The sequence below is a fragment of the Typopeltis vanoorti genome, chromosome 25 (genome assembly GCF_054136105.1).
Source record: "Typopeltis vanoorti isolate ZY-2024b chromosome 25, IOZ_Tvanoo_1.0, whole genome shotgun sequence".
Taxonomy (NCBI): domain Eukaryota; kingdom Metazoa; phylum Arthropoda; class Arachnida; order Uropygi; family Thelyphonidae; genus Typopeltis; species Typopeltis vanoorti.
In genome coordinates, this window is record NC_143573.1 from 64586778 (window position 1) to 64605297 (window position 18520).

An 18520-nucleotide genomic window follows, 5' to 3' on the forward strand; every position below is an offset into this window, starting at 1 on the left:
AGATCAATGGTGGAGAAGTTATACAAAGAATAGTGAGAGATCAGGGGACAACCAGAGGTCATCCCTGGAAACTGTATAAAGAGGGTGTGAGTAGGGGAGTGAGAGGCAGGTTTTTTTCATGCAGAGTTGTGAATGATTGGAATGCCTTGCCTGAGAGTGTGGTGTCGGCAAGGAGTTTGAGTGTGTTTAAGACACGGTATGATGAGATGTGTGTGATAAAAGGACCTCCCAGATGAGTCTTTGACTCCATGAGGTCTTGGGAAATAATAATAATAATGTCCTGAGCAGAAATCCAACAGGTATTTTCCATTATTATTAGCTTTGCTCTTTTCTCCAAATTTTTCCAAAACATTTTTGTATGTCTGACAAATCATTTCTTACTTTGCTATTTAGATCCCCAACAAAGACCAACTTTTCATTTTTCATTGTTTCAGTTGCTTTCTTTCTCTAAACCCTCAAAAAATTGCTTCACTTCTACCTTAGTAGAACTTTCTGTAACAATAGGCACAAATAAGTCTCATTGTCCAGTTCCCCATTTTGATATTTGCCCACATCACTCTACTTGAAATTGCCTGCCATTCAAAAAAATTATCCTTGTATTTAGTGTTGAATACTATGGCTACACCTTCTTTTCCTTGACTGTCATTGCCGATCGATGTACCGATCTTGAACTCTATTGTATATTCTGGTGAATATTATTATTATTATTAACATTTGACCTCCATGGAGTCAGAGACTCATCATGGGAGGTACTCACTATTGCATACAATGCTCATCCAACTGCATCTTAAACTGATTCAATGTGTACACATCCACAACACACTCAGGCAATGCATTCCACTCACCAACTACCCTCCATGCAAAGCACGTGCTTCTCACTCCTTTGCTCACACCCTCCTCATACAGTTTCCAGCAATGGCCTCTTGTTCTATTCCCCTCTCCCATTCTTTGAAAAATCTTTTCCATGTCTACCTGATAACAACCCCTGACCAGCTTATATGTCGCAATCATACCCCCCCCCCCCCTCTTCCTGGGTATTACAAGAGGCTATCCCTGGAAACTATAAGGAGAATGTTAGCAGAGGAGTGAGAAAAAGGCTCTTTGCATGGAGAGTAGTTGGTGAGTGGAATGCATTGCCTGAGTGTGTTGTGATTGTAGACACATTAAATCAGTTTAAGACATTGTTGGATGAGCTTTGTCTGCGTGTATGTGTGTGATACTATATACCTCCCATGATGAGCGTGACTCCATGGAGGTCAGATGCTAATAATATAATAATAACAACAATAGTATATAAACACTGTATACCTATGAACACTGCACATGATAAAATATATATGGTAGCTCTTGAAAATGACTAAATGTTGTTAAAATTAAAGGAAAAATTGTAAAATAAATTTTTATTTTATTAAAAATCAACAATGTTTTTATAAATATCATAATACAGTATACTTTTTTTAAAATAAATTTATTACACTGATGTAGAAATGACATCAACTACCCACTTCACGGAGAAGTTATGCCTATTGCAATATTAAACTGCGTGAAGAAAATTATTTTTCTATAAGCTTAATTTTAAGTGAAGGAAACAGTAGTATTTAATGACTTTCTATAAGAGTACATACCTTTATATGATGGAAGAATGATATCATCTGTAGAGTGTGTAAGGAGTACCAGAACCATATCTATATTTATCTTCAAAGTTTAAAGTCAGATACACTTCATACTTGCAGAAATGAAATGTGCAGAGAGCTCAAAGGTAATTGATAAAAATGGTTAGAATGAAAGATGCAGTCTTGTCTTCTTTTGCAGTAGTACAGAAATATTCTATGTAACACAAAGGGATGAGAAATTTGTATCTTATGAAAACCTGCTATGTTTATTTGGTGGAATGTCAATGTCTATGGAGTCATTTCCAAGGATCAACCTTAGTCTTTTAGTCCCAGGTTTCATTGGTGTACTATTTATATTAAGGTTGTGATCTTTTGCTGCTTGGGAATGGGAAATACAAGGACTTGAAATGCTTATATTCAGAGAATGATCAGAGTGATTCAGGCAATCAAAATGTTTGCTGTTATTCAAGTCTTTGTAAGGTCTCTTCTTCTTTTTAGCAGTTTTAATATGTTTTCCATCACACTCGACAGGAATAATTTCATATACCATGCCTTTAGTACGCAGAGATGAGGCAGAGTGCTTTTCTTTTGATGGCAATCTCTGAGGAGAATTTCTCCTCACTCGGATAGTTAACTTTAAACATCCTTGTGAACATGATCGGGAATCAGCTTTTACTTCTAAACTTGCTACGGTTATGTCATTATGTGATGAATCAATTTCTGTTCTGACCTCTGGGGTGAGAACAGGAGGCTCAGATGCATACATAGCATTTCTTCTGGATTTACTCTTATAATTAGTTTGCGAATGTATTTTAGGTGGTTTTGAACATAAATCACTGCTTTCCTCTTCAGTGTCATCATCATATACATTTCTAAGCTTTGGTAAAGACTCGTTTAAACGCGTTTTGGTTCTACTGGAATTTTTTTCATTATATTTGTGATCTGGAAACATGGCATTTTTCTTCTTTTGGTTTCTTGTAACGCACATATTTGGTTTAGATAACAGTGTATGGACATTGCTTCTTTTAGAGAATACTGCCATGGCATGATCTTTTGGAATAAATTTTAATTGAGAATCTGAGGCCAGAGATGCATTAGGTTTGCAGCTCTTGTGAGCATTCTGTGAATGTTTTCTAGTTATCCACCTATGATAATTTGAATGATTAAAAATAAATTTATGTGAATCATTTACCACTTCTTGTTTAATCTCTGGTAAAACAGGATGTGATGCACATGAAGTCTTAAATTTCTCTACATGAGATTGAAGAATTTTCTCCCTTGGAAGTTTTTTAACATATCTATTACGCAACATCATGAAATCACCTGAGGGCATATTTCTTTTCAGATTTGTAATAACATTTAATGTATGCTTTGCATTAAGATAAAATACCTTCTTTCTAGATTTGGATTTTGCAATACTTCTGATCTTACTTGCTTTTATATTGAAGCTTTTAGTTTTTCTACAGAGCCTAGAACTTGCAAGGTGATTTGAACACTGTGCAAAAGTTTTATTCCATCTCACAGTAGGAGTTTTCTTTGCTGATTGCTTTTTATCAATGCTTGATATTTTCGGTGTATTTGTACTTTGTACTGCATCTTGGACATTTTTAAAATTTTTTGGTTCATTTAATCTGCATTTTGGAGAATCTTTTTCTAAATTGCACTCTTCTCTTCTCTGATTACTTAAAGAATCCTGATCTTTCTGCTTTCTCTTACTATCAGGATCATTACCTATTTAAAGAGAAAAATGGAATTAAGAAACATTTTGTAATCAACAATTTTAAACTACTGTATGGTGTGTGTATATACACTGAGTGGCCAGTTTATTAGGTACACTTACTTTCGTTTATTAGTGAGCAACAGTATAGTATAGTTCGCCCACAGTTTGTAGGTCCCTGCTTCGCGTCTTTCCAAGAATAGTCGATTCATGCTGAAGGGGAGAAAGAAATGAAGGACGTCCGAATTGGTCGCCAACATGCGAAATCACGTGCTTTATAGGTAAAATTTTTCAACTGTTATACAAGCAACATAGTTAACTACAATAATCATAAAAGAGAAGTTAATTTTCCGACCGGTAATAATAAACAACTCATCCCACTATACGGACTGATTACCCTATTATCGGAATGGATTCTCCTTTTTTCTGCGATGCGCAGAAGTGTCGAAGGATCTCTAATCGGTGGGCGAACTATACTTTAAATATTTTAATTCACAGAACAACATCATCTTGGTGAAATATGGATCCCACAAGGTGTCGAAAGTAGTCGATGGGATTGGGAAGCACATACATATTCAATCACCATAGTTGCCTTGGACAACTGGCAACTCACTATCATAAACAGCTAATTTTACCTTATCCTGTATACAGATGCTCGATTAGGCATGTTTCTGGTAACTAAACATGCCAATGAGGAATAATGAAATCAACTGCATTCCTGGAACTATTCCTGAATTTCTGGAAGGATTTCTGCGGTATCCTTCTCCTATCATCAGCATGGAATAAATAGAGCCGGCATTCACTGGAACAGGTAACCTTTTCCCACATCTTGAATGGCCAGTGTTCAACGTGCACATATTCACAGTATTTTGTTTTGTTGATGCGAGAAGAACTCTGTAAAGTCATATACTGCTATACCCAAGGCTCAACAAATAAGCCTGCTTACTTGCCAGTTGGCAAGCAGATTTTGCCAGGTGGCAAGTAGCTGCAGACAGAATGCAATTTTTGTTTTTCATAAAAATTTATGAAAAATAATAATCTAAGCAAAATCTTTTTTTTTTAACTTTAAGAAAAACACAGAAATATGTGTAATATAAAGGACCATTCTGATAACAAAATTAATGCAACAAATAATATTTTCAAAAAAAAAGCCAATATTGTTTTACTGTCCTTACTGTTACTATTTATTGACTTCTCAACTTCTTGGAATGATTCTAAACACAATGAAAATAATCTCTAAACAATGATACAGCACCACTAATCACTTTGTCGAACTGCTTTTTGATTTATTAGGCCATAACATTAAAAAATGGGGGGGGGGTCTTGGGTGACTACATTTTTTTCAAGGCAAATGGATTTTGCATAATTTGTCGAGTCCTAGTTATACTCATTCATAGTAACTCCAACATGGTTTGTATAGACTGGAATGGATATGTGAAAAAGACTAGTAAAGTAACAAATTCTGTGAATGATAGAGTGTGCCAAATAAACTGGTCCTCAGTATTTGTGTATGTTATTCAAAGTATATATTTTTTAACTACCATATATAGACACTTTTCAATTGTCATACAAATCAATTTATTGAAAATGAAACAAATTCTAATAAACAACATAAAAACCAAATTAAACTTGAATTTCTTGGAATTTATTAAAAAAAATAGAAGAATTTATACAGGAAAGACAAAAACTATCCTATGAAATATTGAGTAAATTGAATCATGAAGAAAGAGGAATATTGCAAATCAACATATCACAAGACAAAGAAATGGACAGTATATTGTAAGAATTTATAATTATTAACATCTGATCTTCATGGAGTCAGAGACTGATCGTGGGAGGTACACACACAGTTGCACACAATGCTCATCCATCTGTGCCTTAGACTGGTTCAATGTGTCTACATTCACAACACACACACTCAGGTAATGCATTCCCAGTACCATCGATAGGGTGTAGCATAGAGACAGCCTGCCTCATGGCGCAGCTTAATAAGGGCGCTCGTTCAGCCATATTGCAGTAGGCACCGTCGCTATGCTAACAATTCCTATTAGCGTAGCAAGTGCAGAAAGAAGTTTTTCCGCACTTGGTACGATATCCCTGTAGAGCAAACATTTAATTAATATTATTATGTAATTGTTTTGCATTAATGTTTCTCTTAATAAAAACAAAATAGCAATTGGAGATTGTCTTATATTTTTGTCTTATAATCCATCAGGAGCGATATTTAATTGTTTGCCTCAAGGCACGATCTAATCTGCCAATGGCTCTGTTCATTCCACTCACCAACCACTCTCCATGCAAAGAACCTGTTCCTCTCTCTCTCTCTCTCTGCTGCACACACCCTCCTTATATGGTTTCTAGTGATGGTCTCTTGTTCTACCCTGCCCCCTCTCCTATTCTATGAAAAATCTCTTCCTGTCAACCTGATAACAACTCCTGACTAGCTTATATGTTTCAGTCATCCCTGTTCCATCTTCCTCCAATTCATTAGGCTTTGTAGTTTACATTTTCTCAATCTGTCCTCATACTGCACATTCCAAAGACCACTCAACACCTTTGTGAATCTTCTCTGGACACTTCCTAACATATCCTCGTCACCATGAAAACCCAGAAACTAAATCTGTGCACAATAATCCATATGAGGCTTAATCAAGGCCTTATACAATGGCATCATAACCTCTTTATTTCTGCATGTCAGGGTCCTTCGAATCATTGCCATTATCTGATATGATGACTTCACAACTTGTGTAGTCAAGTTTTGTAAACTTTACTACACAAGTAAACCAACGATGTTTTTGTTTAGTAAACCAACGATGGGATACTTTGCATCCCATCGTTGCTTACAAAATTTTAAAACTTTTCTCTTTGTAACATTGAACTTATAGTTCCAATTACCTGCCCATTCATACAGTATATTCAAGTCCTCCTGTAATTCTATAACTCTGTTTGACTCTGAATTGTTCTCAATTTTTCATCATTCGAAAACAGCTGCATGTCACTAGTTAAATCCATCCCAATATCTAAAAATGGAACAGCAATGGCACCAATACAGACACCTATGGCACACCACTAGTGACCCTCCTCTTACAGGACACTGCACCTACATATACAACTTTCTGATATCCAGCTTGTTGTGTGTCAATCTATCAAAAGCTTTTGCAAAATCTAAGTATACCAATGTACATGCAGCTTGCTTGTCCAAAACATTTATCATCTTGTTATAGTACATAACTAAGTTAGTAAATCATGAACTCCCTTTAACAAACCCATGAGGACCATCACAGAGAATTCTGCAGTTATCAACCCATTTCTGTATCGTAGTTCATACCAATTTTTGCAGTACCTTCACCAAAACTCCAGATATACAGAGTGGCCTATAATTTGTAACCATAGCCTTATCACCACTTTTATGCAGTGGAACAATTTTACTTTCTTTCCAATCGCTTGGAACCTGTACTGTTCCATCACAGATGGAGCAGCATAGGTTCCAAGGTACTACACATCTTAACAGCATGCTAATGCTACTGCCAATTCCCTGGAACATTTCGTTAAGATGTGTAGTGATATGCCATAAAATCCTTTCACCTTATTGACATCAAGGCTATTTATTTCCTCAAATACCTCCTGCTCACTCACAATTAAGCCCTCCTCTACACTTAAGTTCCTCATGATTCCAACCTTGGATGAAACACCCTTATAAATTGATCACTGAATACCACAACAATGTCTTCTGTAACAGTTACCATTCTACCATTTTCATCCATTAACATCATCTTAACATAATCATTCTTCCTTCTACTTGCCACATATCTAAAAAACTCTCTAGGGTTTTTCTTTGCCTGATTTGCCAATTTCTGCTCATACTGCACTTTTGTTTTCCTTACTAACCGAGTTACTCTCCTGGCTTGTTCTTTATACTCTTCGTGTAACTGATTATTATAATTATTCATTTTGTTCTACCTCCAGAGTACCTTCTTTCAGATTTAATGCTTGTCTCTCATTCATCCATTTTATACCTACCTCATTCAACCTTTTGACCTTCGGAATATTCACACATTGATGCTGTTATGCATCTCATTGTCAGTTCCGAAGCAGCATTTATTTTCTTACTGTTCAACTCCTCATTTCATGTTATAGCTCCAAGCTGTCTTCTAAATTTTGTTAACAGAAAATAACAGTGACAGTGGAGGCCTGAATCATAATAATAATAATGATAATAATAATAATAATAGCAGTATCTAGTGTGATTGGAAGAACCAAAAGAAGCAATTGGATTAGATGGCATAAATAGTTTAGAATTATAGTGGAGAATATTTACTCGATATTCTTCATCATAATCATCATCAAATTCCTGATATGTGCCCTCAAGCCAGCCTGGTTGGTGTATCTGATCTCCAACCAAAAGGCTTCGGGTTCAAATCCCACCATGAGCATGGATGTTTGTTATTGTCTGTGAAAATACTAGTGGACTGAGTGGAAGCGGCAGACCGGTTTCGACCTTTATTGAGGTCGAAAGTTTTTTCCGAGTTCAATTCCCGTTGTCAGGTCAATCTCATCGATTTTCAGACAGGGAATACAAGTTTATAATGGTATACCAAGATCATCTCACTAAGTTTGTGGTTCTCAAGGCTCTGACATCAAAGACAGCAGAAGAAGTGGCATATAACCTCATGGACATATTTATGTTGCTAGGAGCACTCGATTCTTCAATCTGACAAATGGCAGAGAATTTGCTAAGAATATGCTGTGTACGTGGATGTAAGATGAAAAAACTGACTGATGGAGTAAGGGACTACATTTCGTGCAACTTATGAAGAACAGGGCATTTCATTCTGGGATTAAGAGAACACCATATGAAGCTCTCTTTGCCTGTAAAGATCTTTGCCTAAAGTGGGTCTCATAATGTCTTCCTTACTCCAAGATGTTTTACAAGACATACAGACTGAGGAGCAACTGGAAAAAATGATGGAAGACGTTCAAACAATACAAGAAGAAACAGAGCGCCCTATCCAAGAGAAAGGGTCTATTGCACAAAACACGGATGAGACTGTAGTCCACGATGAAAGAAACGAAAGTGGTGATGAATACATGCCTACCAAAGAGGCTTCCAGTTCTGCTACATCTGTTTGCAGATAACCAGTGGTGCCCATATGTGCAGAAACTGTCAACTGGAAAAAATGATGGAAAACGTTCAAACAATACAAAAAGAAACAGATCACTCTATCCAAGAGAAAGTCTATTGCAGAAAACACAGACGAGACTGTAGTCCACGATAGAAGAAACGAAAATGGTGATGAATACATGTGTACCGAAGAGGCTTACGGTTCTGCTAACTGCTGCGTCTGTTTGAAGGTAACCATACGTGCAGAAACTGTCACTGAAACTTTCATGCCGCCTGTGGACATGAGAGTAAAGACGATAGAAAATAAAAGGTGATGATGTTAATATTTTGTGTACTCTTTGCTTCAATATTGAGAATGCTGTTGAAAGTAAAATTCGATCTAAATTGAATCTGGAAATATAGGCCAAAAAAATGAAAATGGATTCCGACAAAAAATTTCCTCCTGCACCTTTGGGGGCCACTGTGCGAGTTCCTATCCCAGATGTCAACAAGGGACAGGGTGACTCGCACAATCTGCTAGCGGTTGTTATGAGTGTGACAGACGATGGTTTTTACCAACTTGGAAGTGCTGAAGGAATTTTAAACCAACTCTATGCCAGATCGCAATTCACTTTGTCACAAGGACTTACTGAGAGTTGGAGATGTTCCTGACCACGAAATAGCTCTCCGGTCAGCCGCTTCCACTCAATCCATGGGTAGCGGCCAAGGATTCATGAGGTGTACTTGCAAAACCAAGTGCCGAAATTTGAAGTGCTTTTGTATAAAAAAGGCAGTTAAGTGCAATTCAAAATGCCATTCCAGTCTATCTTGTAGCAACAAGTAGTTCAGCACTGGTCTTTTTTCTCTTTTTTGTAGAAAAATCTGGTATCTTACATTTTGTAATTCTTGCATTTTCACATGCATCTTTTCAATAAAAGCCTTTTTCATACTTTGTTGAAAGAGTATTTGTCATTTTATATAATGCCTAGGTATTCTATACAATGCCTAGGGAAAGGGAAAGTATATAAAATATTAAAAAAAATAGACATTTCATACTTTGCCTAAAATTGTGATGCATTCTATAGAATGTCTAGGCATTCTATACAACCTGCTTTTAACATATATACCTCAGTATATATGTTACTTTGCCGGTAACATATATACTGATGCCCTCCCACCTATGAAAGGTTGTGTGCCTATAGTACTTTAGTACCATAGTGAGCTAAGGAATTTTTTTTTTTCTATTTTTATTAATTTTTATATTTTTTGTAGCTCTAGAAACTGAACATGGAAATTTTTCAAGCCACTTATTGAGATGATTTTACGTTTTTACAATGTGTTCCACAGCATACATAGCTCTAAACTAGGGGACAAACAATGATGAATTTTGGAAAATTCAGTTACTAATTTAGGTTCAGAATTGAACCAATAAGCAGGGCAATTGTCTAACACTGGACAGTGAAATTCATCCCTTACCTAAAGACAATCACAAACATTCATGTCAACGGAAGGATTTGAACACTTGCAGCCTATTGGAGAATATATAATCTAACCACTTAGCCATCCAGGTCAGCAAGAAAGAAGTTTTATTATTATTATTATAAATATCAGATCTCTAATGAGACAAAAAGACTCACTATGGGAAACTAGCACAAAAAAACAACAACAACTGTGCCTTTAACCAGTTATCATGCTCTCAAAAATGCATTCTACTCACCAACCATTTTCCATGCAAAGGACCTGCTCCTCACTTCCTTGCTCATGCCTTTCCTATACAGCATCCAGGGATGGCCTTTCTGTCCTTGTCTCTCTCTCTCTCTACTCTGTGAAAAATCTCCTACATAATAATCAGATAACAATCACTCACCTACTTGTGTTTCATTCACATTCCCTCTCATTCTTCATTTCACTAGGCTATTCAAAGTTCATTTCAAAGACCCAATACTGACTTAGTGAATCTTCTTTGCTCTATAAGATATTCCCTTGAGAACCAGATGACCAGGTACATACAGTAGTTCATATGTGGCATGATCAAGGCCTTATAAAAGGGAACTATAATCTCTTTGATTTCACACATTAAAGGACTCCTCGTCGTTGTCATAATCTGTTTGTGATGTCCTTACAATTTTAGTAATTTGACATCTAAACTTCAAGTTTCTATCCGCCACTACTCCCAAATCTCTTAACTCCACCTCTTTCAAAATTCACCCAATAATTGTCTATTCTGCTTCCCATCCTGGCCTTCCATCAAGACATTCTTTCCAGCTTTGAATTGGCAGCTCCACTCACACAGTCTATTTAGATCGCTCTGTAAGGCCACAATATCTGCTCTGGTCCTCAATGTTATTCCCAACTTTGCATAATCTGTGATGAGTCTCCGGACTTCATGGAGATGCCGTAAATAATAATAATAATCTGCAAACAGCTTCATATCTCAAGTTTTGTCTATCCCAATATCATTGGCATGCAAATTAAAATAATGGTCCCAAAATCAGTGTGTTCCTGTGGCACACCACTGGTGACCTTCCCCTTTTGGAATATCAATTCCCTGCTCCCCATACACAACCTAGTGGTACACATTATAGGCAGTCACTTATTCACTAATCTGTTAACTGACCACATCTGTTTCAATTTAATTACCAGCTTGTTGTGTGGCAATCTACCTTCAACAAATTCATGCTGACCATCACAGAGAATACTGCTATTATCAACCTAATTATGAATCCTAGCCCTTGGCAACTTTCTAAAACCTTAACCACAATTGCACACATACATATTGGTCTGTAATTTTTAGCTTCAGTCCTATTGTCCCTTTATGTTTTACCCTCTTTTTGCTCCTTTTTAACTTGACCTGTTCCACATTACCCTCCATGCAAAAAAAAAAGCCACTCTCCACCCTCTTACTTACCACTTCTAATCATAACTTCCAGGAATTAGCCCTTGATTTGCTCCTTCTTATTGATCTATCATATGAAATAACTCTGCATCATCCTTTTCAAATCCTGGTGGGCAAATTTGAGCACAATAATCTAGGTGTGGTCTGATCAGGGATTATACAATGAAACTACAACCTCTTCTGTCTCTGCTGGTCAACCTCCTTCTCAGCATTGCAGCAATCCTCTAGGTTACCTTCATCACCTTTGCAATATGTCCCCTGAACTTCAAGTTTCTATCATTCATCACCCCAAGGTTCCTTGTCTTTTTCACTTCCTCTAGTACAGTTCCTCCAAGAGAGTATACAGCTTCCCACTGATGGATCCCAAACTTCAAGACCCTGCATTTAGTTACATTAAACTGACATCACCCATTCATTTGTCCAGCTTATTCAAATCCTCTTAAAGGGCTGCTACCACATTGGTACTATTACCAAGAACCCTTCAAAGCGTTACATCATCTGCAAACAACCGAATATCTCCTGCAACTCACTGACAATTTTTGATAAAATGGTTACACAATACAGGTCCCAATACTGAGCTCTGACAGGCTTCCTTGATACTGCTTCCTCGTATATACAATTCTCTGATATCAGATGGCCAATCTCCAATCCAATTCACTAATCTGATATCCAAACCCATATTCTGTAATTTAAATATCAGCTTATCATGTGGTACCTGTCAAATGCCTTTATAAAATGGGGGAAGGCAATATATCTTTCCCTCATCAACTGCTCTTGTTACTTTATTATAAAAGGCAACATTACCTCTTCTCTATATGATCTCTAACTAATTTCTGCAAAGTCTTTAAAACTACAAGAGAAGTACAAAGTGTCCTACAGTTTGACACTTCCATTTTACCGCTACCCTTATGCAATGGGACTATCTTACCCTCCTTCCTTCCACTCCTTGGGCACCTTTCCCATAGTTATACTCGCACTGAAAAGCCAAGTCAACTGAGCTGTCAATTCCTTAACACATTCTCTAAAAACATATAGTGAAATTCCATTCAGTACCATTGCCTTATTGACATCCGAGAACTTAGTATTTATAACACACTCTCCTCTTGTACTTCCAAATCTTGAACCCTCCCCTCCCTCTGGTAATAAGCTTCTCTCTTCCAGGATGAAATACTCTAATAAAGTGATCAAATAATTCCACTGTCTTCTATATCAGTCACTCAACTCCCATTTTCGCCAAACAATGTCATTCTTCTACAATCATTTGTCCTCCTACTGGCCACATAAAGAAAAAAAAAATCCTTTGGATTATCCTTGGATCCCAGGGCTAATCTCTTCTCTCATGTTCAAGTTTTGTCTTCCTTACCATGCTAGTCACTTTCCTAACCTGAGTCTTCTATTCCTCACGAAACTGCTCTTACCCATCTCCTTATACCTTTTCCATAACCTACTTTTTATCTGCATTTCCTTTGATATCGTTAGTCATCTATTTTACATCAAATCTTGTTATGTTTTTCACTTGTGGTATATAACTCTCTCTTGCCACTAATAAATATTTCTTCACTAGTTCCCAGACATTGGTGATATCTCACCTTTCCAATTTCTCCACTCACAGAACTGCCTCAAACTGATTTCTAAGATTATTATAATTATGTGCCTTAATTCCACATAAATTCCTTTCTTCTTGACACTTCTGCATGTCTACTCATCCCCAAATCAAGACAACATGGTCTCTCTCCAGCTGGGGACAGGAATGACATTTCAATTACAGTCAGATCCTCCAATGCAGGACCAAATCCAAAACTCTTCAGCCTCTTGTTTCTTCTACTGCATGTTGGTTGAGGCATCTGTCTCAATAATTCTACAAATGCCATTCTTTTACTACTACTACAACATGCTGTTTCCTCTTCCCAATTTATGCTTCTGTACAAATCTCTCACAACGTTTTGGTATGTGCAAAATCACCCATTTTGCACATACCAAACTCAACTGTTTAAACATTTCTTGCTCCTCAAACTCTGTATTCCCTGGCCTATAGCAACATCCCACTAAATATCCTGTTCTGCCCATCCCCACCTCACACCATATGCTCTCAAAATCATTAGTACCATTTCTCTCCAAATCCTCCACTTTGGGAGGACACAACTCATCACTTATTAAAAGCAATACTCCACCACCCCATTTCCTCTTCCTATCCTGCCAAAATACATTATACCCTTCTATTTCTATTCCTGTCAGTATATCATTTTCATTCTATCATGCTTCACTAGTCCCAATAATCTTTGGACCAGCTGAGACTATCAATGCCAATAACTGGCTAGTGGACTTTTTTGCACTGAATAAGATCAACAATTGTTTTATGTATGCATCCAAAAATGTTAATGATTTATGGAATATTAGATCAAACAATAAAAAGAAATGTATCATAGTATGTGAGAAGTGCGATGAAAGGTTAGGATGTTCCAAAAATGAGAACGTTATTACCAGGAATAATCAGAAAATGAATGGAAGTGCTTGCAGCGATCATAATAGAAGTTACGTGGAAGAGCTTATTCAAGAGTTAATGAAAATGAAAAGTCAGGTTAAATGTATAGAGGATATTGAACGTTTAAATAAGAGAATAATTGACAAGGAGATTAATAAGAAACAAGTATCTAAAGATGATAGGGTTGCTTTATATGGTGACTAAATCATTAAAGGTGTTTTAAAAATAAGGTGCATAAGACATACTTTACAGGTGATACATAGGAATATCAGATGCTCTGCATAGAAGGAAGTAACAGGAGGCATCAGAATTAGTGGTAGGGGTGGGCACCAACAACTTGAAAAGTGAGACAAAGAATGTGGAAAGGGATTTGAAGAAGTTGTTGCATGAAGTGAAGTATAATAGTGTCATTCTGAAAGTAGTTAGTTTATCACCCAGATATGACAGTAGTGAACTGAGAAGGAGAACAATGATATTGAATGATAAGATGGTTGAATTGTGTCAGGCAGAGTGTGTTCAATTTGTGAATGTATGGAATGAATTCGAAGCGAAGTTAGAATGGTTCAAAGTTGATGGAATGTATTTAAATAAGTTTAGTATTGGTCATTTAGAACGATTGTTGTTTACTAAGAGAACACAGGGTTCATACGAAATTAGTACCACTAAGAGCCAGAGAGAGGTTGAGAAGCTGGTTGTGGAAGAACAGGAAGAGGATGGATACAAAGATGAGGAAGTGATATTATAGTAGAGCAAAGTGATGCAATGCAAATGGATAGGGATGATAGAATATGAATATGTAAGAAAGAGTGGATGTTAAGGGAAGAACAAGAGGCTTTCTCTGGAGTTATTATTATTATTATTTTACGTGACACCTCCAGGAAGCCCAAAGACTCATTGAGAGAGAGCACCTACTCCACAATTCTCCATCTCCACCACTCAATCCACCAACTACAACGAACCGCAACTACCATCATCATCATCTCTATCAATGCTATCTATTGCCCCCACCACCACCACTAGTATTTTCACAGACTATCACAAACATCCATGCCCATGGCAGGATTCGAACCCACAGCCTTTTGGCTGGAGAGCAGATATGCTAATCACTCAGCCAACCAGGCTGGCAGTTGGAAGTTGTATAAAGATGTGGTGAAGAAGGGTGTGAGGAGTAGATTTTTGGCATGGAAAGTTAGTGAGTGGAATGCATTGTGAACGCAGGTAGTGTAAATAACTTCAAAGCTCATTATGATAGACATGTTACTGGTTGAGTGGGCCTCCCACGATGAGTCTGTTGACTCCATGGTTGTTACCATAATAATAATAATAATAACAACAATTAATCTCCTTTATTCCTGATATTTCTGGCATAAAGAAACATCAATGAATTGTCAGTATTTCTATACCTATTATTTTTTCCTCAAGACTCCATTTTCTGCATAACACCATGTGCTCCTCCATCTCCTGTACACTCAGTATATTTCATCTACTCTGAGAACTCTAGTTTCCTTGCACTAACACTCTCACTTTTCCCAAGAAGAACACATCCCCCCCCATGCCTATGTCCTTCCATATTCAAATGCAGTCCATTTCTCACACACAGCTCTCTTCTATCCTCAAATACACTTCAAGCATCCATATAATCCAAGCCTCTCTTTCAGCATATTCTTGCTCTCATGCCATTCATTACTGATGCTCTCATCTTTGCATTATCATATCTAAGTAACACACATGGTTGGTACAAAATCGTACCAACCTGGTCGCACCAGGTTGGTACTATTTTGTCAAATCCTCTATTAACACACCTCGTACTAACGAGTCTCCATACAGCACTCTATCCTTCATTTTGTTCATGTTCAGACTCATACGCTTATTTTTCCTATCATACTTTTTATTATTGGCTGGTTCATGCAGTCGACTTTTGCTCATACGCTCTAGCTGCTGTTTTGCCCTTTGTATCGCACCACTCAACAACGCGATCTCACTCATTGCATCTATCTCATCTTTTTTATTCTCTGTAAAACCATTAATATGCTCTGAATTAATACTATCATTCACACCCTCACAGTTCTCTGGTACAACCTTGCCATTTCTTGTCATATCACTATTTTCTTCATTCTGAAGTTTGACAAAAATATCACACTCACGACCCGAAATACACTTTAATTCGTCATTCTCCCTACATTTTCTACACACATTCACTCTTTTATTATCATCTAACCACACTCCGAATGCACTCCGCAAAGCATACATCTCGCAGATAGTACACTGAATCATCTCCTTTATATTACCGTTCTTGAATAAAGATGGCGAATCATCATTACTGGCCGCCATTTTCCTTCATACGGGAGCCATACTTCTAACGTATTTTATCAAATTATAAAATGAAACACCAAAAACACACAAACAGATGCACTAAGATACACAAGGCAAACAAAACTACGTAATATTCAAGTAATTTTATCAACGATAACTTAAAATAACATTTATCTTATCAGGAGCTTTCAACACACACATACGACTACCAATTATGTCGATGATGTTTTTGCCATTTCGTCACATACTGAAGATGAGCTGTCCACCTTTCTACAACAGATAAATAGCCTTCATCCTCGTATCCAATTCACCATGGAAAAGGAAAATTCTGGTACTTTATCATTTTTTGGACATCCTGCTTACTCGAACTTCTGCCGGTACCTTATCTACAAGCGTCTTTCGAAAGCCCACATTTACTGGCAAATACATTCATAAAAAAGTCTGCTCACCATACATCTCAAAAATTTGGCATTCTTAAATCTCTAATTAATAGGACACATAAAGTTTGCTCTTCTCCAGAAATCTTACAACAAGAACTTTCCATCATTAAAAAGTTAATGGTATCTAATAATTACCACCCTAATCAAATCCAACAGATAATTGAATCTTATGTTCCAATACCTAAGGTTTCTTCAACAGTTCGCATAGATCCAATCCCTTACATTCCAGAAATCTCAGAACCTATAGGTAGAATTTTAAAAAAGTACCAATTGATTCCCACTTATATTCCTATCAACAAAATTTCTTCCTTATTGCCTTCTACAAAAGATAAACTGTCATCTCTGTCTTTGGCTGGCGTTTACAAAATTCCTTGTGAATGCGATGTTTCTTATTTTGGACAAACTGGCCGTTCTGTGGAAAAAAGAATTAAAGAACATCAATATTATATTGATTACAACAAACCTCAGAAGTCTGGTCTAGCACAATACAGTATTACCGCTACCCATAATATCCAGTGGGATAAAGCTATTCTGCTTCATAGATGCAGGTTCAAATATGAACGCCTCTTTAAAGAAAGTTGAGCTTTTTTACACCGACCGAATTTAAATCGAAATGATTGCCTCTCTCTCTCGAAGATCTGGGAAACTTTTATTTTATATAATCATTAAAAAACTAATTATCTTAAATATTAATTATTTATTAATTTCTTTCATTTCCTAGCTCACGATAACATTGTATTTTAATAGGTGATCCACCGAATATTCATTACTTGTATTCTATTCCTATCTGTTTGTAACACTGAAGATGTACTATTATTTTTTGTACGAAATATCTACCTTATTTATTAATTAAAGTTATTACTGTGGACTTACTTGTTGTTTTTAATAATTATACTATGCCACAGGTCCCTCTAAAAATAACATCTAATATTTGAAAAACACGTGGATATATATAGTGATGTAAAAACACCAAATAAAATTATCAACATCGAGATTATCGATTAGTGATAGAATTAAAATATCTAAGACACATTCGATTCAAATTGTTATTTTATTTTTTCACTTATGAAAATCAAAACCCACAGGTAGGCTGCACAAAATCACACAGTGGACCGTATGTGGCCCGTGGGCAGTGCTTTGGGGAGCTCTGATGTACATAATATGAGGGAGATCCAACCAAACAGGATCATCATCATTACTGAATGAGTAACAGAGACATGAAGAATGCTCTAGAAGCTTTAATCACTGTACCAGGCAATTGATATTGAAAAATAAACAGGGATGTAGACGTGTTTGGGTGGTTAATCTGTTAGCTTACTGTCTGGTGGATGTATGAATATATTATACGTCAGTATTATACTGTATCATTCATGACAGTGAAGGCCTTAATACAGATATTAATAAATCCAGATAATCCATGTTTTTATGATACAGCATCTTGAAGAGATATGCATGATACCATGATCAAATTTTTCACAGCTAAGTTTTCATTATTACAAGCTTTTTGTCAACAATTTTCTTCAAAATTAATCTATCATTTGACAGATCTTCAATATCATCCATCAGCTTTTACATTTCAATCATATAAGGTCTCCTAACTATGTTGATTTACCTAAATCATGTTCTTCCTTTAAGCATATTTCTTGCCATTCTTGCATTAGACATCTGCTTTGTTAAGCTTTCCTCTACCATTCCGTTTAATTTACAGTGTCCATTTATATTATATTATGTATGCATCTCGGGAATTGGATATGTGGCTTGTGAAAGAGAGCGGAGAGTGTATGTGAGCAAAATGCAGGCAGTGGGAGGAAATAAGTGCATTAGAAATATCAATATCCGACCTTGTTGCTCCAGGAACGGGGAATGAATGTAGGAAGACAAGTAGTGTGATAGGAGAGAATGAAAAAAATATATATATGAATGAGAAAATAATAGTTGATAGTGTGGAAGGCGTGAGT

The 18520-nt window shown here is 36.5% G+C and overlaps 1 protein-coding gene across 1 annotated transcript in view; it reads right to left on the minus strand.

The window, feature by feature from the left end:
* Positions 1-1696: 1696 nt before the first annotated feature.
* LOC150092810 (uncharacterized) overlaps positions 1697-18520 on the minus strand; it is a 196560-nt gene continuing 179736 nt past the window's right edge. Inside the window, exon 8 of the mRNA XM_090414285.1 lies at positions 1697-3344. Within this exon, the coding sequence (XP_090270411.1) occupies positions 1861-3344 (1484 nt within the window). The 3' untranslated portion in view covers positions 1697-1860. The remainder of the gene's footprint in view (positions 3345-18520) is intronic.